Source organism: Suncus etruscus, chromosome 13 (genome assembly GCF_024139225.1).
Source record: "Suncus etruscus isolate mSunEtr1 chromosome 13, mSunEtr1.pri.cur, whole genome shotgun sequence".
Lineage (NCBI taxonomy): Eukaryota > Metazoa > Chordata > Mammalia > Eulipotyphla > Soricidae > Suncus > Suncus etruscus.
The window spans coordinates 24,701,761-24,727,075 of NC_064860.1; the positions used below are offsets into that span (position 1 = coordinate 24,701,761).

The 25,315-nt window shown below is 45.0% G+C and overlaps 1 protein-coding gene and 1 non-coding gene across 2 annotated transcripts; both read right to left on the reverse strand.

The window, feature by feature from the left end:
* Positions 1–4,377: 4,377 nt before the first annotated feature.
* On the reverse strand, positions 4,378–4,953 carry ARL14 (ADP ribosylation factor like GTPase 14). The gene has a single exon (XM_049785526.1). The coding sequence runs from the start codon at positions 4,951–4,953 to the stop codon at positions 4,378–4,380; it is 576 nt and encodes a 191-aa protein (XP_049641483.1).
* Positions 4,954–7,244: 2,291 nt separating this feature from the next.
* LOC126026716 (U6 spliceosomal RNA) lies at positions 7,245–7,350 on the reverse strand. The gene has a single exon (XR_007501937.1). It is a non-coding gene; the product is annotated as a U6 spliceosomal RNA (small nuclear RNA).
* Between the last annotated feature and the right edge of the window lie 17,965 nt (positions 7,351–25,315).

Sequence of the window (25,315 nt, forward strand, 5' to 3'; positions counted from 1 at the left end):
TGATCTCCATCCATTATCTTACTTTTTTGTTTTGTTTTGTTTTGTTTTGGGGTCACACCCGACAGTGCTCAGAGGTTCCTCCTAGCTTTGCACTCAGAAATCGCTCCTGGCAGGCACGGGGTACCATATGGGATGCCGGGATTCCAACTACCGTTCATCTTGGATCAGCTGCATGCAAGGCAAATGCCCTAGCGCTGTGTTAACTCTCCAGCCCCCATTACCTTACTTTTTAAATATTTTCTTTCTTAAATTTTTTTCTTTCTTAAATTTTTTTTTTTTTTTTTTTTTGGTTTTTGGGCCACACCCTGTGACGCTCAGGGGTTACTCCTGGCTATGCGCTCAGAAGTTGCTCCTGGCTTCTTGGGGGACCATATGGGACGCCGGGGGATTGAACCGCGGTCCATCCTAGGCTAGCGCAGGCAAGGCAGGCACCTTACCTCCAGCGCCACCGCCCGGCCCCTCTTTCTTAAATTTTTTTAGATTTTTAAGCACCATGATTACAAGCATGTTTGTAGTTGGGTTTCAATTATAAGAATACCTCCCTTCACCAGTGTAACATTCCCATCACCAATGACCCCCCTACCTCCCCTATTAATCTGGGAATTCTTTTTTATTTTTAATCTGGGAATTCTTAAGATTATTATTTCCTTAGGCTAGAGAGATAGCATTAGGATTAAGACATTTGCCTTATATTGATTCCTAGCACCCCAGATAGTTTCCCAAGCTCAGCCATGAGCCCTGAACAAATAAAATATTACTCCCTTAATAAATGTTACTGTTGGGAATCTTGTTGGCAGATAGATTAAAGTGTTAAAAACTTTATTCCAGTTGTATGGTCTCGTTCTTCTACTCTGGAACCCTACAATTACTATACCAAACAGTGCAATAGCCAGAAGACCTATAATAAAGTGTTGGTGACTTTTTACCAATATCTTCCCAGCCTCTCCATCCTAATCCACTTCCTCAATATTTACCCCTTACAACTTCTGAACAACCTTCTATCTCTGAAACTTTTATTTATTTTTATTTTTTAATCTTTTTTGGGGGGGGAGGGGCACACCTGGTGACGCTCAGGAATTACTTCTGGCTATGCGCTCAGAAATCACTCCTGGCTTGGGGGATCATAGGGGATGCCGCGGGATCAAACCATGGTCCGTCCTAGGCTATCAGCAGCAAGGTAAACAAACACCTTACCTCTATGCCACCACTCTGCCCCATCTCTGAAATTTTTAGATTCCACTGATTAATATCCTATAGATTCACCACATTATCTCAAATGACAGAGCTTCCCTCTCTTGATAGTTGACTAGTTTTCTATTATGCATCTGTGAGTATACACTTTCAGTGTCTATTCACACATCTATTAGCAGTCAGCTTATTTCCATGTCTTGGCCATTATGAACATTGGTGGCACATATTTCTTGGAAATAGGAGTCTTTCCTTTGACATATATCCAGAAGTAAAATTTCTACATCATATGGTGATTCTGTTTCTACAATACCCTCAATTTATTCTCAATTGTATGTTTTAGTCTCATTAAAGAGACGACCATTATTTTTTTCTTTTTTTTCTTTTTTTTTGGGGGGGGGCCACATCCACTGATGCTCAGGGGTTACTCCTGGCTATGCGTTCAGAAATCGCTCCTGGCTTGGGGGACTATATGGGACGCCAGGGAATCAAACCATGGTTGGTCCTAGGTTAGTATGTGCAAGGCAAACCCCTCCCCCCACCGCTTGCACCACCACTGCGGCCCCAGAAGAGGCCATTCCTATGCACAGAACCTTTCGTGGCAACTGACCCTATGGGTCATGAGGAGTTGAGATTCTGGTTTGGTCTCTGACCACACATGAGGGGTTAGGATCCTGGCTCTGCCTCTTCTTAGGTTCAATTCCCACAGAGTAGGCTGGGAAGTAGTATGAGTTCAGCAGTCAATCATACGTCCCCCAGATGGAAGGCCTGGAGTTCCATGCCCCACACCACAAACAAAAAGAAACCAATAGTCTCTTGTTTACTCTCAGCACTCTCCTCTTAAAATCAAGACAACTACATCTTTTTCTCCCAGGACAGTTAGGGACATTAAGTGAGCTATAAATGAGTGAAAGTGTTGAGCTCAACCCCAGAATAATCAAATATTCAATCAGTGATGATCATTGCTCTGTGCAAGTTTATTTGACTCTGTATCATGGACCCAGGCATAAGGAACTTGCCTTGCATGCAGCCAACTCAGATCTCTAGAAACACATAGGGTCTACCCCATCCCCAGCACCACCAGGAGTGATCCTTGAGCACAGAACTATGAGTAATCCCTGATTCTCATCAGGGGTTGGCCTCAAAACCCAAAACAAATAAAACAGAATTCCCACCTTAAGTGTGGGAAGTGTGTTGTCAGTTCTTTGCTGAATGAATTATAGGTAAAACAAAACAAAACAAAACAAAAAACCATGGTACCTGCTGACAGTTTTATTTGCTCTATTGTTTTACTCCATGACCCTGAGATTGGCTTCCCAGAAGCTGCAGTGGAGCATGAATGAGGCTATGTTTATGCTAGATGCCTTATTGGGCGAGGGGAGGTTGAAGGGGAGAAACAAAATGTCACTCATAGGAGAGGATCAGGCCTCAGGAGTTCTGGGGATTTCTCAGCATCTCAGGGGAATCCCAATTTATCCCAATTATTCCATTCAGTCTCATTTCCTTCTACTCCCAAGCCTCCCAGAATTCCTGTAGAGTGCCAGTGAGGAAACTCCCAAAAATCAACCATCCCCTTCATGGGACCCAGGAGTTGGGGAACCTCTAGGACACCACCTCCTGCAGGCAGAGGTCGTATCCCCAGAACCTGTCTCTCCTGGGACTTTAGCTCTGCCTGTGAATGGCCGCTCAGTCGGGCTCTTGTTGCTTCAATCAAAATTTCCCTGCCCACCACCAAATTGCTAAATCTTCCAGAGAAGCTGAGTCAAGCTCAGGATGTGCCTTAGACTCTAAAATGCTCCCCTGGGAAGAAAATGTCTCCTGGCCAGGGAACTGTCTCCAAGAGCTGATGTCCTTATATCTAATATAGGCCAAGTTCAGACCCCAGCACTTCAAAGAGAAGATTCTGGGCAAACCATCAGGCGTGGCCCCCAAAACAAAACCAAAAAAAAAAAAATGTTTTTTAAATAAATCTCCAGATTCCTCCAAGACTAAAACTACTATCTTCTGCCTCCTGCCCATAGGGAGAGTAAAGTTGGTTAGCCCTGGTTAATGAACAGCCTGGGGCCAGTTCCCAGCAGATTTTTTTTTAGATTATTCTTTTTAAGCTGACTGAAATCAAAAGAAATGCCTTATTTAAGAATTACAAAATGTGGGGCCGGAGAGATAGCATGGAGGTAAAGCGTTTGCCTTGCATGCAGAAGGTCAGTGGTTCAAATCCCAGCATCCCATATGGTCCCCTGAGCCTGCCAGGAGCGATTTCTTTTTTTTTTTTTTTTGGTTTTTGGGCCACACCCGGTGGTGCTCAGGGGTTACACCTGACTGTCTGCTCAGAAATAGCTCCTGGCAGGCACGGGGGACCATATGGGACACCGGGATTCGAACCAACCACCTTTGGTCCTGGATCGGCTGCTTGCAAGGCAAACGCCGCTGTGCTATCTCTCTGGGCCCCAGGAGCGATTTCTGAGTGTAGAGCCAGGAGGAACCCCTGAGCGCTGCCGGATCTGACCAAAAAATAGATAGATAGATAGATAGATAGATAGATAGATAGATAGATAGATAGATAGATAGATAGATAGATAGATAGATAGATAGATAGATAGATAGATGATAAATACAAAATGTGAACACCCGAACACCCAAACCTTTTCCTCTCCCTGATTGAAAATTCTTTTCTCATACTCAGTCAAAGTTCTGGTACATGGAGGAATCTCTTTATTTGCAGGCAGCCAGCTTGAACTTTGTGCTGGGATCATAAAACATTTTAAAGGGCAGGGACGAGAGAGAGAGTGTAGTGGGATTGGCTATTCCCTTCAATGCACCCAACCCAGGTTCCCTCTGGAATCATGCCTGAGCATGGACTAAGAGCCAGGAATAAGCCCTGAGCACCGCCAGGTATGCAATAAAAATAGAAAAAAATAAGTTACAAGGCGCCAAGTCCTGTGGCCCCAGATGAAGTTCTGCAGAATCACCAACCTCTCGTCCAATGGCAAATGTTTTGTATCCTGAGCAGTGCCCACATTGTTCGCTCAAGAGCCTGACCCAAAAGAACCAGCCGGGAGGTCACGGTGTAGTTGGATGAACTTGGGTGAAATGTGGGGAAGTTTGCACTTGTCATCTCTTGCCTTTCCCACGGTGAGGGGATGGGGAGGTTTCTCTCCATTTCACAAGTCTCTTTTAAGGCTGTCCACCTCACGTGGGCTTGAAGAAGGCAAGGGCAGCCCTTGACTTTCTGTGGCTCTTCACAAAAGCCACCAGCTTCTGGAAACCCTGGGCCAGCCCGTCCCCGCTAAGCCCGCTGCAAGGCTGCACGTACCAGCTGCGGTCACTGCATAGCTTTTGTATTCGGAACCTGCGGGTGAGGTCCTCGGCTCCCAGGGCTCCCTCCACGTCTTGCTTGTTAGCCAAGATAACCACGGGCACATGCTTGAGGTGGTCGTTCTGCAGAAGTCGCTCCAGGGCCCTCCTGGATGCTTCTAGGCGCGGCAGGTCGGAGCTGTCCACCACGTATAGAAGCCCATCAGCATGCTCGCAGTAGCAGCCCCACACGGTCCGCATCTTCTCCTGGCCCCCCACGTCCCACAAGGTGACCCACAGGCCTCTGTCCCACTCCAGCGTCTCCACATTAAAGCCCACGGTGGGCAGGGTGGCCATGCGCTGTGCCAGGCTCAGCTGATATAGGAGTGTGGACTTGCCCGCCCCGTCCAGGCCTAGGAGCAGGACTCGCGCTTGCTGCACTTTGGGGCCCTTGGAACTCCATGGGCCCATTTTTTTTCTTTGCAGGGTCCCCCCACCCACTTCAAAGCCCCTCTTTCTCAGCCTTCCAAGACGTGTCCTTTGGGTGAAAGGCTCAGTTTGGCCAGCCCAGCACCAGGCACCGGGAATATGCCAGCACAGGTTGGCAAAGGCCGGGGTGACCTGTGTGTATGGACTTGGAAAGGAACTTGCGTGCCTTTATGCGGTCTCTTATCAGCTGGCTGTGGGCAAACAGCCTTGGTGCAAGCTGTCGCCAATCCTAAGCAATGACGGGGCATGAGTAACCCTGGCACCATGGTAACTGCCTGGGAAATTCCTTGTGGGTGAGTCTGAAGAGGAGGTGCCAGAAGCAAGGCTGCAGCTCCTGGGTTCTTCTTGGGTATCCCCAGTACAGCAACATGCCCTGGGTGGTGGCACGCTTTGGAGGACCTTCTATGGTTGGGGGGAGCAAATCAGTAACCAGACTTCAGAACCCAAGGTCAGGCAGTTGGGCCAACCCCTGGCCTCTGCCTGCGGGATCTTCAGTACTTTCCCTGGCCATTGACAGGAAATTTGAAACTACCCCAGGTGATCTGAACCTCCCCATCCATGCCACTCTTCTGTAAGCCTCTGGGCCCAACCCCATTTTTCCCACGAACACTGAAGTGGGTGGGGGGAAAACTAGCTAGTTCCAGGAACGAATCTTATCCCCCTGGAAGGCACCTGGACACAGTGGTAGGAAGCACAAAAGTCAGGAAGCTAGCATTCACTGGTGACAGAAAGGAAAGGTGACATCTCAGAATAAAATTTTGCGAAGGATAGGGGATAAAAGGTCTAGAAAAGTAAATAGTCTAGGTGTTAAGGTTTTCGCAGCAGAGCCTGTTTTGATCCCCCTGCACCCCATACGGTCTCCCAAACACAGCCAAGAGTGACCCCTGAGCACAGAACCAGGAACAAACCCTGAGGATCACAGGGTGTGGCCCCTCAAACAAACAAATTTGGTGGGAGGGAATTGCTCAACACAGGAGGAAAGGGAGGTGATGAAAGGCGAAAATAGGTCGAAAATAGGTGCTTTCCTAAATTAGAATGTGAGAAAAAGCACACACACACACACACACACACACACACACACACACAAATACAAACACCTCGGTTGTGAGGTCATTCAGCAACAAGTTATTCCCCAAGGCCAAGCAAAACCAAAACCAAATAAAAAGCCTTTTCTAAAGAATCCAGTGATGGCAGAATAAAACTTTTCCTATTTTAACTGGTGGAATCTCACCACATTACAGTGTCCAACTCCACACTGTCTGGGCACGTTCGGTTCACACCTGGTAGCAGCAGCATAGTAGAGAAAGCTCTACAGTCTACAACGACCCCAGGACTTGAGGACGTGTCTGTGCTCACAGTGACACCTAGCGGCAATGAATTCGGGGAAATTAAGACAAGAATAAAAAGGTTTTATGAAGGCATCAGAGGTAACACACCAGTTGTAGTCAGAAGTCTGAGCCCCATCTGGCAATGTCACAAGTTGGGGAGACCTCCATGAGGCTCTTGAACTCAAGTTCATTGAGTTTTCTTCTCGACCCAGAAGAACATTTTCAGCATGTTCTAATGAATATTTCCATAGAGATTTGAAAATATTGCATCCATAAGACAAAAAATTGATACGAATAAAAAGGACAATCATAACACAAAAACAGAACTCTTAAAAATAAAAGATGTGGGCCCGGAGAGATAGCACAGTGGTGTTTGCCTTGCAAACAGCCAATCCAGGACCTAAGGTGGTTGGTTCAAATCCCGGTGTCCCATATGGTCCCCCGTGCCTGTCAGGAGCTATTTCTGAGCAGACAGCCAGGAGTAACCCCTGAGCACCACCGGGTGTGGCCCAAAAACCAAAAAAAAAAAAAAAAAAAAAAAAGATGTGAGGGGCCTGTGAGGTGGCGCTAGAGGTAAGGTGTCTGCCTTGCAAGCGCTAGCCAAGGAAGGACCGCGGTTCGATCCCCCGGCGTCCCATATGGTCCCCCCAAGCCAGGAGCGATTTCTGAGCACTTAGCTAGGAGTAACCCCTGAGCATTAAATGGTGTGGCCCCAAAAACCAAAAATAAATAAATAAATAAATAAATAAATAAATAAAAATAAAAGATGTGGGGCCAGAGCAACAGCACAATAGGTAGGGCATTTGCCTTGCACACTGCCAACCACAGTTTGATCCCTGGCATACCCTATGGTTAACCGAGCCTGCCAGGTGTAATTTCTGAGCACAGAGCAAGGAGTAACCCCTGAGTACTTTTAAGCGTGACCCAAAAACAAACAATTTTTTTAAAAATATGTAACGCTTCACGAATTTGCGTGTCATCCTTGCGCAGGGGCCATGTTAATCTTCTCTGTATCATTCCAATTTTAGGGAGCACAAAGAAAATTTTTTGTGGGGCCGGGCGGTGGCGCTAAAGGTAAGGTGCCTGCCTTGCCTGCGCTAGCCTCGGACGGACCGCGGTTCGATTCCCCCGGCGTCCCATATGGTCCCCCAAGCCAGGAGCGACTTCTGAGCGCATAGCCAGGAGTAACCCCTGAGCATTACCGGGTGTGGCCCAAAAACAAAAACAAAAACAAAAAAAAAAAAAAAAGAAAATTTTTTGTTTGTTTGTTTGTTTTTGGATCACACCTGGAGTTGCTCAGGGGTTACTCCTGGCTGTCTGCTCAGAAATAGCTCCTGGCAGGCACGGGGGACCATATGGGACACTGGAATTTGAACCAACCACCTTTGGTCCTGGATCAGCTGCTTGCAAGGCAAACGCCCTGTGCTATCTCTCCGGGCCCAAACAAAATTTTTTAATAAATAAAATATATGATATCTGAAAATTTGGGGGGAAATCTTGCAGAAATAAAAGAATAGAAACTGTAAAATAAGAAATGTAGTGACGGGCCCGGAGAGATAGCACAGTGGTGTTTGCCTTTCAAGCAGCCAATCCAGGACCTAAGGTGGTTGGTTCGAATCCCAGTGTCCCATATGGTCCCCCATGCCTGCCAGGAGCTATTTCTGAGCAGACAGCCAGGAGTGGCTCCTGAGCACCGCCGGGTGTGGCCCAAAAAAAAAAAAAAAAAAAAAAAGAAATGTAGTGACAGGGCCAGAGAGATAGCATGGAGGTAGGGCATTTGCCTTGCGTGCAGAAGGATGGTGGTTTGAATTCTGGCATCCCATATGGTTCCCCGAGCCTGCCAGGAGAGATTTCTGAGCAGAGAGCCAGGAGTAACCCCTGAGTGTGGCTAGGTGTCACTCAAAAACCAAAATAATAATAATAATAATAATAATAATAATAATAATAATAATAAAGTAAAAATAATAAAGAAAATGTATGGGGCCAGAGAGATAGCATGGAGGTAAGGTGTTTGCCTTTCATGCAGGAGGTCATCGGTTCAAATCCCGGCGTCCTATATGGTCCCCCGTGCCTGCCAGGAGCAATTTCTGAGCCTGGAGCCAGGAATAACTCCTGAGCACTGCCGGGTGTGACCCAAAAACCACAAAAAAAAAAAAAAGAAAAGAAAAGAAAATGTAGCTATGACATCTAAAAGCTCCAAGATTCCATTTGCTGAATTTTATTCCAGCGAGAATAGATACACGGCATGCAAGGCAAACACTTTAATTCTTATAATATCTCTCAGGCCCCTATGGACATTTGAAAAAAAAAATTGGGAAACTAAAACAGCACATTTGTGAAACAAAATTTTAAATGTGTACAGTCCAAGTTGTGGCCACAAATTGGAAATTTCCATGTAACAATGACTGAGGGAGAGTTTAATTTCTAATTTTCCATTTTTGTTGCGAGTTAAAAAGTTGATACCACAATATTTCCACACCCATTGTGAGAAATGAATTCTTCCTGGACACAATGCGTGATCACCTCATTCTCACTGATATTGTTAATGCTATAAAAGATCATTTGTGGGGCTGGAGAGAGAGCATGGAGGTAAGATGTTTGCATTGCATGCAGAAGGTCAGTGGTTCGAATCCCAGCATCCCATATGTCCCCTGAGCCTGCCAGGAGCGATTTTTGAGCATAGAGCCAGGAGTAAGCCCTGAGTGCTGCCAGTATGACCCAAAAAACAAAATAATAATACTAACAATAATTTGCTAAAACTGAAAGATTTTCAGGGCTGAAACCATAGTACAGTGGGTAATGAGTTTGCCTTACACAAGGATGACCACCCCCAAGTATTTATTTTATTTATGGCTTTTGGGTCATACCCAGTGCTCAAAGGCACTCCTGACTCTTCGCTCAGAAATTGCCTCTGGCAGGCTGTGGGGGGCCATATGGGATGCCAGGGATCAAACCTGAGTTCATCCAGGTTGGCCAAAGGCGAGAGTCCTACTAATATGCTATTGCTCCAGGCCAACCCTCAAATATTTTTTAAAATATTAAATAATCTTCAGTCTACAATTGTGGTTACTAATCTGTGGCATATAGAAATAAGATGCCAGGGAGGGCCCGGAGAGATAGCACAACGGCGTTTGCCTTGCAAGCAGCCGATCCAGGACCAAAGGTGGTTGGTTCGAATCCCGGTGTCCCATATGGTCCCCCGTGCCTGCCAGGAGCTATTTCTGAGCAGACAGCCAGGAGTAACCCCTGAGCAACGCCGGGTGTGACCCAAAAACAAACAAAAAAAAAGATGCCAGGGAATGGACAGTATAAAATTGGCCCTTGACTACAAGAATGAAGATACCAGGGAAGGAGAGAAATGAATGGAAGGGGGGGAAAAGGCAGAATGAAGTAATAGGTAAGGTTTAAGGCCCTGAGCTCAGGCAGAGGTAGAGATGATATTCGTCAACGTATCTCCCAAACTACAATCATTAAACTTCTAATTTTGGGGGAGGGAAGATTTGGGCCATATCCGGTGGCACTCAAGGATAACTCCTGGCTCTGTGCTCAGAAATCGCTACTGGCCAGCACGGGGGACCATATGGGATGCCGGGATTAAATCACCTTTAGTCCTGGGTCGGCTGCTTTCAAGGTAAACGCCCTACCGCTGTGCTATCTCTCTGGCCCCTAAATTGCTAATTTTGAAGAAGAAACAGATAGGGATCCACGGGAATCTGGAGTCTTGGGTGGAGGGACACTGACTGAAGGGGATGAGCAGGACAATGGAACTCTTGAAACTCTTGTCAACATCTTTGTAGCTACAAAGGAAGATACACAATTAAAAAGTTAGAAACAAGGGGCTGGAGAGACAGCATGGAGATAGGGCATTTGCCTTGCTTGCAGAAAGCTGGTGGTTCAAATCCCGGCATTCCATATGGTCCCCCGAGCCTGCCAGGAGCGATTTCTGAGCATAGAGCCAGGAGTAACCCCTGAACGCTGCTGGGTGTGACCCAAGAGCAAAAAAAAAAAAAAAAAAAAAAAAAATCAGAGCACGAATGCAAAGTACACTTAGCAGGTAGAGTGCTTGTCTTGCTCGTAGCTGATCTAGATTCAATCCCCAGTACCACATATGGACCCCCACCCCCTGCCAGGAGTGGTCCCTAAGCTCAGAGCAAGAGTAAGCCCCAAGTACTACACTATTATTATAAAAAGTAATAATGATAAAATAATAATAATTACCAAAATGTAGGTACGAAAATATTGAAAAGGCTTCTAACCAGAAAATGTAAAATAAAATGATAAATGAAAATATAAGACACAATTTTAAGAAACTATATTCAGAAGCACAGACACAGAATCTTTGTCATATATAGGATGTAAAGAAACATAGATATGGGGAGTCTAGCAGAAGGAGGTTTGGTAGGCCCACGCCATGCCGGAGGCCTGCTTGGCCAGGCCTAGGGGGGGTGCGAGACTTGGGTAACCCCAGCACCCCTCGGCCACCTTGCTCCAGATCTCCAGGGCTTCCCCGGGCCACACGCCTGGGCAAGCCGGTGAGTTGGGTCCCTTGGTGGAGCTTGAAGGTACCCTAGGCCTTCCCCCACTATCCATGCGGCTCCTTAGGGAGGGTCTGGGTGGGGCTCTGAACTTCTGTTCTCCCAGCTTCTTGAAGGATCTCTCCTTCCTGGGAGCCGGGAGTCTAGCAGGAGGAGGTTTGGTAGGCCCACGCCATGCTGGAGGCCTGCTTGGCCAGGCCTAGGGGGGGGTGCGGGACTTGGGTAACCCCAGCACCCCTCGGCACCTTGCTCCAGATCTCCAGGGCTTCCCCGGGCCACACGCCTGGGCAAGCCGGTGAGTTGGGTCCCTTGGTGGAGCTTGAAGGTACCCTAGGCCTTCCCCCACTATCCATGCGGCTCCTTGGGGAGGGTCTGGGTGGGGCTCTGAACTTCTGTTCTCCCAGCTTCTTGAAGGATCTCTCCTTCCTGGGAGCCGGGAGTCTAGCAGGAGGAGGTTTGGTAGGCCCACGCCATGCCGGAGGCCTGCTTGGCCAGGCCTAGGGGGGGTGCGGGACTTGGGTAACCCCAGCACCCCTCGGCCACCTTGCTCCAGATCTCTAGGGCTTCCCCGGGCCACACGCCTGGGCAAGCCGGTGAGTTGGGTCCCTTGGTGGAGCTTGAAGGTACCCTAGGCCTTCCCCCACTATCCATGCGGCTTTTTAGGGAGGGTCTGGGTGGGGCTCTGAACTTCTGATCTCCCAGCTTCTTGAAGGATCTCTCCTTCCTGGGAGCCGGGAGTCTAGCAGGAGGAGGTTTGGCTGGCACTGGTAATCTCTGTCCAGTCTACATTTTCAAAATCGTGCGGGGGCTATCGCCCCCGCGCACACAAGAAACATTAATAGTACTCTCACAAGAAACATTAATAGTACTCACTATCATTGAATTATGTTTTTATGTATGCAGAATGTCCATTTTGTACTCGGCCCTTTTGCATACCCCTTCATAAATTCATACTTCTCTTTAACTTTTTTAACTCCTATCATCATTACTCCTTTTTTACCCTTTCTAACTTAAGTACTGTTGAGTCCTAATTCACAGACCAAAGTGGTGCCCTAGAGTTAACACCCACCCAACTATTTTAAAAGGCATAAAAAGGACACATATCTTTTCAATATTTTATGGGTGTTTTCTTTGACGGCTATAACTTTTGCTAAATACTTTCTTATACAGTGATGATCCCCCCCCATGTTTTTTATCTTCTCTTTGTGAACTGCTCAATATGGAATTTGGTGTGAAAGAATCCCTCAGTTTAATACTTATGTTTGAACCAAGTCATGGGTCTTGTTGGAAATGTTCTTATGCCCCCATATATCTGATAGCACCACGTGGCTTTATATCTTGTTTGCGTAGGCACACTAACATGGGAAAATACTATACATACCAATAAGTTCTTATCTAATAGAAATGGGAACACACAAATCTTGTAGTGCAATGAGACCTTACACCCTGAACATTGACATAAAGACCTGGCACAGGCCTCAGAAGAATGGGCATTCTCCATTTACCCCTTGATCTACAGAAGACATTTACAAAACATCCAACGTTGTATATAACATCACCCGGAGGCATTCCTGTACCAGGGACGATCCTACAGCTGCTCTGACATCAAAAGAGACATCCCTTAACACTGAGAAGACAACAAGAACAATGACCTGCTTACTGGACAGGGCTTGCTGTATTGCCCCTTTATGGTGACGTTTGTCTATAACATCACCTGGAAGCAATCCTCTACCACGGAAGACCCTACCACCGCTCAGACATCGTCCTGCTCAAAAGAGACTTCCCTTAACACTGAGAAGACTTAACAACAACAACCTGCTTACAGGACAGGGCTTCCTGCATTCCCCTTTCATGGTGAGGTGAAACGAGAAGGCACTCCACATCATGACTTCAATGTAGGACATGCAGATTCCAGAATCTTTAATACAGAAACATGAGACCGACAACAGAGACTGTGTGATAAGTGTGTTGGCGCTACGGACAATGTCTTGGAGCGAACGATAACTTTCCTGAGGCCTAGAGCTGGTCTTATGCCAGGAAACTTCAGGGGTAGGATCTCTTTGTATTTAGGCCAAGGCTATTCCTTTCCATGCCTCTCATATTTTGGTGGGCCTATGCAAACAACAATTGCCACTCTAACACCGTTTTTACTGTGCTCCTTTGACTCTAATCCTTAAAACGCACCCACTTAAAATTTGAGGTTAACTTAAGCTAATATGCATGTACATGGAAATGTAAAAAATACTATGCCTCTAATGTTTAAGGAGTTACGTAAGTTTGATGGCTTTAGATTGCCTTGTGTGCTGTTAAGAAATATTATAATGTGCTACAATCTGGGGACTTGAGGGAAAAAGTAATTTCACATGGATTCTGTTTTATTTATCTTAACTTTCTTTGGTGAAAGTTCAAAGTTAAGATATCAGCAAGGGGACTTCTTCTGATAATTATGTTATGGGTGATTGTCCTTCCACTGTAACTTTACCTTATCCTCTTTCTTTGCATCTTTTGTTCTCATAATTCATAATAAAAAAAAAAGTAAAAAAAAAAAAAAAGAAACATAGATATGGGGGCCGGGCAGTGGCGCTGGAGGTAAGGTGCCTGCCTTGCCTGCGCTAGCCTAGGACTGACCGCGGTTCGATCCCCCGGCGTCCCATATGGTCCCCCAAGAAGCCAGGAGCAACTTCTGAGCGCATAGCCAGGAGTAATCCCTGAGCATCACAGGGTGTGGCCCAAAAACCAAAAAAAAAAAAAAAAGAAGAAACATAGATATGGGGCCAGAGAGATAGCATGGAGGTAGCGTGTTTGCCTTGCATGCAGAAGGTCGGTGGTTCGAATCCCGGCATCCCATATGGTCCCCTGAGCCTGCCAGGAGCGATTTCTGAACATAGAGCCAGAAGTAACCCCTGAGTGCTGCTGGGTGTCACACACACACACACACACACACACACACACACACACACACGAAACATAGATAGCGATGAGAAGGAAAGAGACTGAGTAGAGGAGGAGAAACACAAACATGAAAGTATGGAGGCCAGGGGCCAAGCTGTCTCAGGTGCATTGGTGGAGATAAAAAAAAAAAAAAAAAAAAAGGACAGAACTAAATATCCAAGCCAAAGTCAACAACAATGGAATCCAGAAACCCAAACTTTATCTAAACTTAAAATGGTCCTGTTATACTGGCAGGTTGGGGGCAGAGAAGATGGTATGGGATCCACTCTGGGAACATTGGTAGAAGGAGGTAGATACTGGTGGTGGAAAGGGCCCTGTTACATTATATGTCTAAAACTCAACTATCAAGGACTTTGTAAATCACAACGGTTTCAATAAAATAAAATGTAAAGAAAATTATCAATGTCAAGAATACAAAAAGAAGGAAAAAAAAAAGAATACACAAAGAAAGGGCTGGAGCGATAGCACAGTGAGTAGAACATTTTCCTTGCGCACAGCTGAGTCAGGTTCTATACCTAGCATCCAATGGGATCCTCCGACCTTGTCAGGAGTAATTTTTTAGCTCAGAGTCAGGAGTTGCCCTGAGCACTTCTGGGTGTGACCAAAAATAAAAGCATAGTTAGGGAATAACAAAGTCAAAGGCTGTCAAACTTGAGAAATCGGAGCCGGGAAGGTGGCGCTAGAGGTAAGGTGTCTGCCTTGCAAGCGCTAGCGTAGGAGGGACAGCAGTTCGATCCCCCGGCGTCCCATATGGTCCCCCCAAGCCAGGGGCGATTTCTGAGCGCATAGCCAGGAGTAACCCCTGAGTGTCAAATGGGTGTGGCCCAAAAACAAAAACAAAACAAACTTGAGAAATGGTCTACAAAACTGAGCTTCCAAGTGGGAGTGTGGTGGGGAGGGGGAACTACAAATAGTGATTGGGGGGAGCAGAGCAAGCACCCTGATAGAGGGTGTAGTTTTAGAACATTGTATGTATAAAACCTTGTCATGAAAGGATACAGTGCCTCAATTTTTTAAAATTAAAAACTATTTCCCGATCCGGGCACCCGACCCCCCTCTCCCCCATTCCTCTGGATCTCCAGGTGGGTTCCTGGGAGGAGCTGACTGGGCACCCTGGGTTTTCCCCACTCCCAGGCCGGGCCCGGACACTGGCCTAGGGTTGGGCTTAGGGGGTGGAGTTTGATCTGGTGGGTGGCAGATAGCTGCTCAGCTATACTCAGTCTGTCACTGGTAATTTCATACCAGTGTACATTTTACAAACCTCACGGGGGCTAGCGCCCCCGCACGAACATTTGCTCCTTCCAACCATCAGTACCCCAGATTTACCCTTCTTAACTTCAGTAACACATAGTTCTAATCTCTGACCTAAGACATACAGTATATCTAACAAATCCCAGAACTATTTAGAAGGACACAAATTGAACACATATATCTTTTGAATATTTTATGGGTATTTTCTTTAACTGATGTAACTCTCTATATATTCTTCTACCATGATGTTTCTATTCACTTTTCATCTTGTCTTTTCTTTGTAAGCTGTTCAGTAAGGATTGTTGGTGGAACTGTCCCTCAGTTTGATGCCTATGATTGAACTATGTCATGGAAATTTCTGGTCTTGTTCCTATTGCCTCCAGATGCACCAATAACGCCCCATGGCATTGATCCTTGTTTGCATAGACACATTAAAATGGGAAAACAACATACATACAGATAAGTTCTTATCTAATAAATCTCAGTACAATGTACCTTACACCCTGAACATTGATATAATGACCTGGCACAGGCCTCAGAAGAATGGGCATCCTCCATTCACGCCGGAACCAGGCAAGCTATCTACGAAACATCCAAGGTCTTTTATAGCAACAGTTGGAAGCAGTCCTCTACCAGGAAAGACACTACCAAGGGTCTGACATCGACCTCTTAAAAAGAGACTTCCGTTTACACTGAGAAGACTTGACAACAACAATGACCTGCTCTACAGGACATGGTTCTCTCTAGTGCCCCTTAAGTGGGAGGTGAAACGAGAGGATGCTCTGCACCATCCTGACTGCAATATGGGATATGCAGACTCCAGGATCTTTAATACAGAAGCATGATACCAACAACAGAGACTATGTGAGGAATGGAGGTGTATTGCCACTACAGACGATGACTTGAATTGGACAAACTAATTTGCCTGGAGCCTAGAGTCAGTCCTGTGCCAGGAAACTAAAGGGGTAGGGTCTCCTTGTATTTAGACCATAATTTGTCTTTCCATGTCCCTTATGTTTTGGTGGGCATATGCAAACAAATGCCACTTTAATACCATTTTTTACTATGTTCCCTTGACTCCAATCCTTAAGAAAAACAAGCCACTAAAACTTTTGAGGTTAACTTAAACTAGTTAGCATATGCATGGAACTAGAGAAATGTACTTTGCCCTCAATGTTTAAGGAGCTACATAAGTCTAATGTCTTTAGATTATATTGTGTGCTGCTAAGAAATAGTATGTACTACAACTGGGGATTTGAGAGACAAAGTAATTGTATTGTACATGGGTTCGGTTTTGTTTTTCTTAATGTTCTTTGGCTGAAAGTTCAAGGCTGAGATATCATCGATGGGACTACCGAGAATTCTGTTTATGGGTGATTGGGCTTCCACTGTAACTTTACCCTGTCCTCTTTCTTTGCATCTTTGTTGTCATAATTAAAATAAAATAAAAAAAAATAAAAATAAATAAAAATAATAAAAATTATTTCTCAAAAACATAATTTAAACTGTTTTAAAGTTCTACTCTAGGCTTGCTGGTCTTTCAAGTTTGTGTTGTCTCTTGAATTGTATTCCTCTCTTCTTCTCCACTCACATCTTTTTAAATTTTGTTCAATAAGAAGGTTCAACTCTGGGCCAGTGGTAGTACAGTGGTAGGGCATTTGCCTTGCATGCAGCTGGCCCAGGACGGACGTGGGTTTCATCCCCGGCATTCTATATGGTCCCCCAAGCCAGGAACAATTTCTGAGTGCAAAACCAAGTAACCCCTGAGCGTTGCCGAGAGTGACCCAAAAAGCAAACAAACAAAAACAAAGAGAGAGAGAGAGAGAGAGAGAGAAGGTTCAATTCTATTATTAAGCGGCACACCTTGCAGTATAGACACAGAAAGATGGAGAGATAATCCAAGCAAACACTAACCAAAAGAAAATCAAGACAGTAGAAACCAAACAACTCAGAACATGAAGGAAAATGATTACCAGACATCAAATGAGTCACTACCAATTATAGAAAAAATTCAACCACCAACATCAGAGAGATGTAGCAATCTCAACCAGGACAGTATCTAATAAAATAGCTTCTTCATTGCTGGTCTTAAAAAATAAATAACTGGATAAAGGGAGTGATAAAGACACTGTAAAAATGCCAGATGACTCTGAAATTAATCTGTACAATAAATTCAGTCCCTATCAAAACCTATCTGCAGCTGTATCTCCAGAGCACTTGACTATGAGTCAGCTACTCTGAAGCCTGGAAAGAGGTGAATGTCAGAGTAGGGCCAGAGGCCTAACACATGACAGCAGCCAAAGATCAGAGCAAAGATTCAGCTCAGCCCCACTCGAATTCCTAAGAGCACTAGATTCTTAGCTGGCAGATTTGTGGTGTTTATGAAATTTGTAGCAATAGAAAAGGAAGCACATTTTGTAGAAAGGTTAACACACTTGACTTGACAGCTGAAGATAAGCAAGAGTTGTCCCCACTTTTAGGACAATACAAAGATCTTGTTGGTTTTATTTTGTTTTGCTTTGTTTTGGGGCAGCGCTCAGTGGTTATTCCTGGCTCTGTGCTCAGAAATCACTCCTGGGAGACTCGTGGAATCATATGGAATGCCAGGGATCAAACCTGGGTTGGTCACTTGCAAGGCAAATGCCCTACTACTGTGCTATCATTCTGGACCTTACAACAATCTTTTTTTTTGGGGGGGAGGGGCTCACCTGGTGATGCTCATGGGTTACTCCTGGCTATGAGCTCAGAAGTCGCTCCTGGCTTGGGAGACCATATGGGACACCGGGGATCGAACCGCGGTCCATCCAAGGCCAGCGCAGGCAAGGCAAGCACATTACCTCTAGCGCCACCGCCCGGCCCCCTTTACAACAATCTTGATAGAACATTTAGCTCCCTTTAACCAGCTCTGACCACTCAAGCTGTCTATAGGAGTATATACCTTAACATTTTGATCCACCAAATAAATTTGATCCCCATGGCTTTATTTGATAAAAGCTGGCTTAGATTTATCCACAGCGATGGCATTCTGGGCTCCTTGCTCTTCTCACACACACTTTTCCAGTTTTCTTTCTAGCCAGAAAAGAAGGCAATATTAACCTCAGTTATGGGTACTACTGTTGCTTGACATATATTTTCTGAGCACATTGCTTACAGACCATTTTGCTGGCATCTGGCTTCCTCCTTAGGGCCTGTGAGGGAGGTTTCCTGTCCATTTAAATACCTTTTTTTTTTTTTTTTTTTTTGGTTTTTGGGCCACTCCCAGCGGTGCTCAGGGGTTACTCCTGGCTGTCTGCTCAGAAATAGCTCCTGGCAGGCACGGGGGACCATATGGGACACCGGGATTTGAACCAACCACCTTTGGTCCTGAATTGGCTGCTTGCAAGGCAAACGCCGCTGTGCTATCTCTCCGGGCCCCGTTTAAATACCTTTACATACTGTCCTCTCTCACAGCTTCCAATGTCAGCTTCTTTCTGTTTTGCATTAGAAACTTTCACTCTTATGTGTCTAGGTATAGATGTCTTTATTTTGGCATTTAGTTCTGTGTCCTGAGTCTTGGTATCAACATTTCTCATTATTTAGTATAAAGAGGAAATTCTCAGTCCACAGAATGGGAGACATTCTGCTTGCCTTGGCAGAACCTGTTTTATAGGTTCTCTCCCAAACTATCCTTAAGTGGAGCATCCTATGGAAATGACAATCCTTTGCTAGGACATTGTCAGGGGGAAAAGCTTTAAAACTTTAAACATAAAGGTGACCCACCTTTACATTCTGATCTCAGTCCTTTGTTTCTGCTGGAGCTACTTTCCAGAGCCTTTTCTGGCACTTCCTTCTTTCTCTGAACCTTCTCTGTTGGTACCAGTTAGAGTCTATGACTACATTAAGATTAGTCACAGGGGTCTGGAGAGATAGCATGGAGGTAGGGTGTTTGCCTTGGATGCAGAAAGACAGTGGTTCGAATCCCGGCATCCCATATGGTCCCCTGAGCCTGCCAGGAGCAATTTCTGAGCGTAGAGCCAGGAGTAACCCCCGAGCACTGCCGGGTATGACCCACCCACCCCCCCAAAAAAAGATTAGTGGGCTGGAGAGATAGCATAGAGGTAGAGTGTTTGCCTTATTAGTGACAGATACTTCTTTGTTTTTTAAACTTGATTGATTGATTGATTCATTGATTGATTTCTGAGCCACACCAACTGGAGTTCAGGAATCATTCCTGACTCTGCTCTCAGAAATCGCCCCTGGCAGACTGGGGGACCATATGGGATGCTGAGATTTGAACCACCATCTGTCTGCATGCAAGGCCAATGCCCTGCTATGCTATCTCTCCGGCCCCAGTGACAGATATTTCTTTAAATCACATCTATCTTGGTTTTATTTGTTCTGGAGAACTCATAGTCTTCCCTAACCCCCATCTATCTGCCTACTTCAATATGTTATCATTTTTCACCCATTACTGACAATTTAGAAGGATAATTAAAATGTTGGACCTGTTAACTATTACTGGGAGTACAAACTGACATGAGTTTTTTGGTGGGCATTTTTGCAAGATTTTTTTTTTGTCTTTGTTTTTGGGTCACACCTGGCAGCACTCAGGGGTTACTCCTAGCTCTATGCTCAGAAATCGCCCCTGGCAGGTTCCAGGGACCATGCTATCTCTCTGGCCCCTCCTTTTGCAAGATTTTTACTAAATTTTTCAAATTTATTTTAAATAAATTATTATTTTAAATAAATTATTTTCAAATTATTTTAAATGCTTTTGAAATAATGGCTAGAAATAGAAGCCATCATGTCTTCCATTAAATTTCCAGTAATCAATAAATCGATCTATCAGTGAGTAAAGACACCTTCACCCTGAACCCAGTTATCAGGAAAATTTCACATGTTAAATGCTGCTCTAAAAATGGCAGGGATAGCCACATATGAAATAGATTAAAAAAGAGAAGCAGCAAAGACATTTGATGACTAAGAGATCAAGAAGACAATACTCAGGGGCTGGAAAGATAGCACAGAGGTAGGGAATTTGCCTTGCACTCAGCCAACCCAGGACTGATGGTGGTTCAATTCCCAGCATCCCATATGGTCCTCCAAGCCTGCCAGGGGTGATTTCTGAGTGCAGTGCCAGAAGTAGTGGTAGTACAGTGGATAGGGAATTCACCTTTGCATAAGGTCAAACTGGGTTTGATCACCAGCATTCTATATGGTCCCCAGAGTAATTCCTGAGCACAGAGTCAGGAGTAATCTCTGAACATCATTGTCTATCACACACACACACACACACACACACACACACACACACACACACACACAAAATACCATGGTGAGTAAGCAGCTGTCAAACCCCTCTCCATTATTTATGTTGCAATCTAAAAATATTCAGGAATTATTCCCTTTTGGAAAATATCATGAACATTTACGAAAATACTCAGCACCATCCTTCCAAGGCCAGCAGGTTTGTTACAACATCTTTTATTGTTTGCTTTATTTTTAATTTGGGGGCCAAATCCAGGTGTGCTCATTGCTTACTCCTGAATCTGCGTTCAGAGATCACGCCTAGTTCTGCTCAGGGAATCATACATGGTTCTGGGGATCAAACCTGTTTCAACTATGTGAAGACAAGCACCCTCCTTGCTGTACTATCTCTCCATCCTCTCATTATAGCATCTTATGACTGAAGCTCTCATACCATTCCAGATGGTGAGTCAACATTGACAGGACCAGAGTGAAATTCTATCCTTCTGGGTCCAATGTCCAGGGACCACTTCAGGAAGATGGCACTGTGCCAATAAATGAGCCCATTAATGAATCAGGAGGCATGCAATTAATTTACTAAGTCAGTTCCCCCCCCCACCCCCCGTCAGTAAATTCTACAAAGGCCAAATACATCATCATCCTAGAGCTATCAGACAAAAATGTTTGGGAATACATTTTAGGGGGCTGGAGAGATAGCATGGAGGTAGGGTGTTTGCCTTTCATGCAGAAGGACAGTGGTTCGAATCCCGGCATTCCATATGGTCCCCCGAGCCTGCCAGGAGCGATTTCTGAGCTTAGAGCCAGGAGTAGAGCCAGGAGGAACCCCGAGCACTGCTGGGTGTGACCCAAAAACAACAACAACAAATACATTTTTTTATTTTACATATATTTATTTTCAGTTATTCTGTGTTTCCAAAGAACCTGACCCTAGGTAAATATTTTAAAGTTTGTAATTTAATTATAATATTAAATAACACAAAAAGAAATATCAATAAAACTAATTAAACAAAATATCATCTTAATTAATCTTACAAAAGTACCCTTATGTACACTTCACAAAAAATTCATTGCAAAGGAGGGTAATCAATATTTGTCAAATAATAAAATTGACTTTGAAAATGCATAAATATTACCTAAAAATATAATAAATGACTATTTTAGTTTTGTTTTTAGTTTTTGGGCCACACCCAGTGATGCTCAGAGGTTACTCCTGGCTTTGTGCTCAGAAACTGCTCCTGGCTTGAGGGATCATATGGGACACCAAGGGATCGAACCACAGTCTGTCCTAGGTCAACTGCATGCAAGGCAAACGCCCTAATGCTGCACCACTGTTCTGGCCCCTATAAATTCCCATTTTGTAAATTAGCCAACTAATCCACCTGGAGACTATTGCTCCGATTTTATTTGTAAAGCCAGAAGTGCTAGAATTAGTACTTCTTTTTTGGGGGGTGGGGGGATTTGGGCCACACCTGGCAGCACTCAGGGGTTACTCCTGGCAAGCTAATATGGGATATCCCATATATGATGCCAGGAATTGAACCTGGGTCTGTTGTGGGTCAGCCATATGCAAGGCAAATACTCTACTGCTGTGCTATCTCTCAGGCTCCTAGAATTAGTACTTCTAGTATTAGCATTTTTGTTTGTTTTGTTTTGGGGCCACACCCAGCACTGTTCAGAGATTACTCCTGGCTCTGTACTCAGGAATCATTCCTGGAAGTGTTGAAACACAGGTCAACCACATGCAAGATGAGATCTCTACCCACTGTACTATCTCTCTGGCCCCAGAATTTTTATTTTTATTTTTGTTTGTTTGTTTGTTTGTTTTTTCGGGCCACACCCGTTAGATGCTCAGGGGTTACTCCTGGCTAAGCGCTCAGAAATTGCCCCTGGCTTGGGGGGACCATATGGGATGCTGGGGGATCGAACCGCGGTCCTTCCTTGGCTAGCGCTTGCAAGGCAGACACCTTACCTCTAGCGCCACCTCACCGGCCCCAATTTTTATTTTTATTTGTTTATATTTTTTGGTTTTTAGGCCACATCTGGTGGTGCACAGAGGTTACTTCTGGCTTGTAACTCCACCCTGGGTTTGGGTGTAGCTACCTGAGACCCACCCATTTCTGGGAGGGGTTTTGGATCCAGCACCATCGTTATTTATTTAACACAACACTGGCTCTGTGCTCAGAAATCACTCCTGACAAACTCAGGAGTGAGATGCCGGGGACTGAACCCAGGTTGAATCTAGGTCAGCCACGTGCAAGGCAAACACTTTACTCACTGTGCTATCACTCCAGCCCCCAGCATTTTTATTTTTCTGATTCAAAATGTACAGGATGACCAGTTCCTTAAATAAATTAGCTCCTGGGGTCAGAGCGATAGCACAGTAGTAAGGCGTTTGCCTTGTACACAGCCAACACAGGACAGACCTCAGTTCGAATCTTGGCCTCTCATATGGTCCCCTGAGCCTGCCAAGAGTGACTTCTGAGCGCAGAACCAGGTGTAACTCCTGAGCGTTGCCAGGTGTAACTCAAAAAAAAAAAAAAAAAGCTCCTTAAATAAATTCATTTTCTTCGTAGATACCAAAAATATTGTCAAATTATCATATAATCGGGCCCGGAGAGATAGCACAGCAGCGTTTGCCTTGCAAGCAGCGATCCAGGACCTAAAGTGGTTGGTTCGAATACAGGTGTCCCATATGGTTCCCCCATGCCTGCCAGGAGCTATTTCTGAGCAGACAGCCAGGAGTAACCCCTGAGAGCTGCCAGGTGTGGCCCAAAAACCAAAAAAAAAAAAAAAAAATTATCATATAATCAACATAAAATTTTAAATAGTTGGCATTCTTTTTATTATATGAGGCAAAGATGCTGCTATGAGCTATAAATAAGAGTATCATTAAATCAAATTAAAAATGCCACGGCCTTATTCATAAATCATATAGTCAAGAAATACTGCCTCCTAACTCTATGCTTTTTCATTCAGCTTAGTCATCAGAAAGATTAAAAAAAAGTGATGGAAACTCCTGCCAATAGAGAAGAGTGAAATGAATCAGAAAATATTGATTGAATAACAGAGACCTATGCCCAGGTGGATTTGCTCGAAATCCTTCATAGGAAGCATCAGATTCGAGTGAGAGCATGGCTTCCCTCTCCCACTTTATCAGTATCCAGCTTAGTAATGCTAGAACCAGAAGTTTGACAGCAATTCAGAATGGTGGCAAGGAAGCCTGTGATAGGTAAAACAGCTTTGTGCTTTCTTGTTTTGAAATTAGTGCAAAAATTAAAAAATAAAAGGGCTAGAAGATAGTATAGCAGCTGGAGATTTACCATGTAAGTACCTGACCTGGGTTCAATTACTGGCGCCACATGGTCCCTCAGGTGTAGCCCTAGAGACCTCCTGACCACTACTGGGGTGGCAGTGAGGGAACCAGAGCTCCTGCTAAAAATTCTCAGTCCAAAGCAGACTTCTTGCTCTATAATCCTGAACCACTTGAGCACCCCATTGTAAAGGAAAAATTTCCCCTGAGTTCCCTGACTGCCCTGATCACCTACCCCCCTTCACAATTGTGGGAACTTGTAGACCCAGTTACAGTTTAACTTCCTTTCTGTTCTGACATGGTTCTAACCTGGTCATGTTAACCCTGTAAGCTTGCACCTAAACCTTGCAAAAATGTGATTGAGCAAATGCCAGATGTCATGTACTTCCTAAAGCAAATCAATCTACTGTAACTTTCTATCGTTTGAAATGCTATATACAGCTTATAAGCTCATGGCTTGGGGCTGGCAGTTTCTGGCTTATGCTGGATTCTAGCACAGCCCCTGCATATGCTTGAAATAAACCCCCTGCTTTTGCATGAGACTGTGGTCTTGGTGTCTTTGAACGGCACATCATTCTCCTGGATTTAACATTGGAGGTTCCACCGAGATATTCACTCCTGTTCAGGGACATCAACGCTTTGCCTCAGGGTTCTGAGAACACCGGCGCCTAGGAGGTAAAATTTGCACTTGGTGTGGGCAGTGTGACTGCCATAAGGGCCCGTGAGGGTTCTTGGTGGCAGCTGACAGACGTGTCTAGAGGGCCGCAGGTTACTGATCTGAGGGATGCCTCAGTGAGGTTTGGGGATTCTGAGGACGCTCAGAAGCCCCTTCTGTAAGTATACCCTTCTGTAAGTAAGTGTGGTATACATCTGTAAACTGCCCAAGAATTAGGACCTAGGTCAGACTTTGTCTGTCTGTCTGTCTGTTACTGTTTTGTGTGAGTTGTTTCTCCTTGTCTTGTGTGACTTGCTTTTATTGAGGAGCCCTAGGGAGAAGTGGCCAGAGGGGCCCTTCTCATCAGGGAGGAGGTCGGGCGAGGCCTCCTCGGCAGGGAACAGGAATCTTGGCTCCAAATGAAGGAGACTCCACCGAGCTCCAAGGATCAGTGCAAGTCCCGGCCGGGCTTTCCAAATTGGGCGTGAGCCCTTCGCAGATCCTTCAGGTTGGTTTGATTTCATTTTGATCTCATTTTTTATATTTTGGTTTCATTTATTGGCTTTCCTCTTCTCTGATTCATTTTCTCCTGTCTCTCTCTCCTCAAACTGGAAGTTACTCAGTGAGAGAAAAATCCCTCCCAGTCCTGGAGAGGTGTGGAGTTCATTGGGCATGGCCCAGAGAGCAAAAGAAATTTGTAAAAGTTTAAAGTGAGAGTGAAGACCAGTCAGTGTGAGTGGTGAAGTGCTTGGCAGAATGTGTGGGGAATTTGTGTGAAACTGATTTTTTGACTGTTATTATCTATTGCCTTTTCTCAGTCAATGATGGAACAAGCTCAGACTGCTCAGTCCAAGGTCTCTTGCTGGCGAACTTCCCAAAGGTGCAAAAATTGGTGTTAAGTGGCAATTTCTATACTTCCTTGTTATTTTGTTTCGTTGTGTTTTTGTATTTCAAGGCAGGCTCTGTTAGGGACAGGGCAAGGTGGTGGTCGCAAACTCTGCCTCTTTGCTGGCCAGCAGGACTTAAATTTGTCCTGGAGGAGCTGGACTTTGTGACTAAACACCTC

Excerpts from the sequence above, each read along its gene's own strand:
- ARL14 (XM_049785526.1), bottom strand. The coding sequence starts at position 4,953 with ATGGGCCCATGGAGTTCCAAGGGCCCCAAAGTGCAGCAAGCGCGAGTC.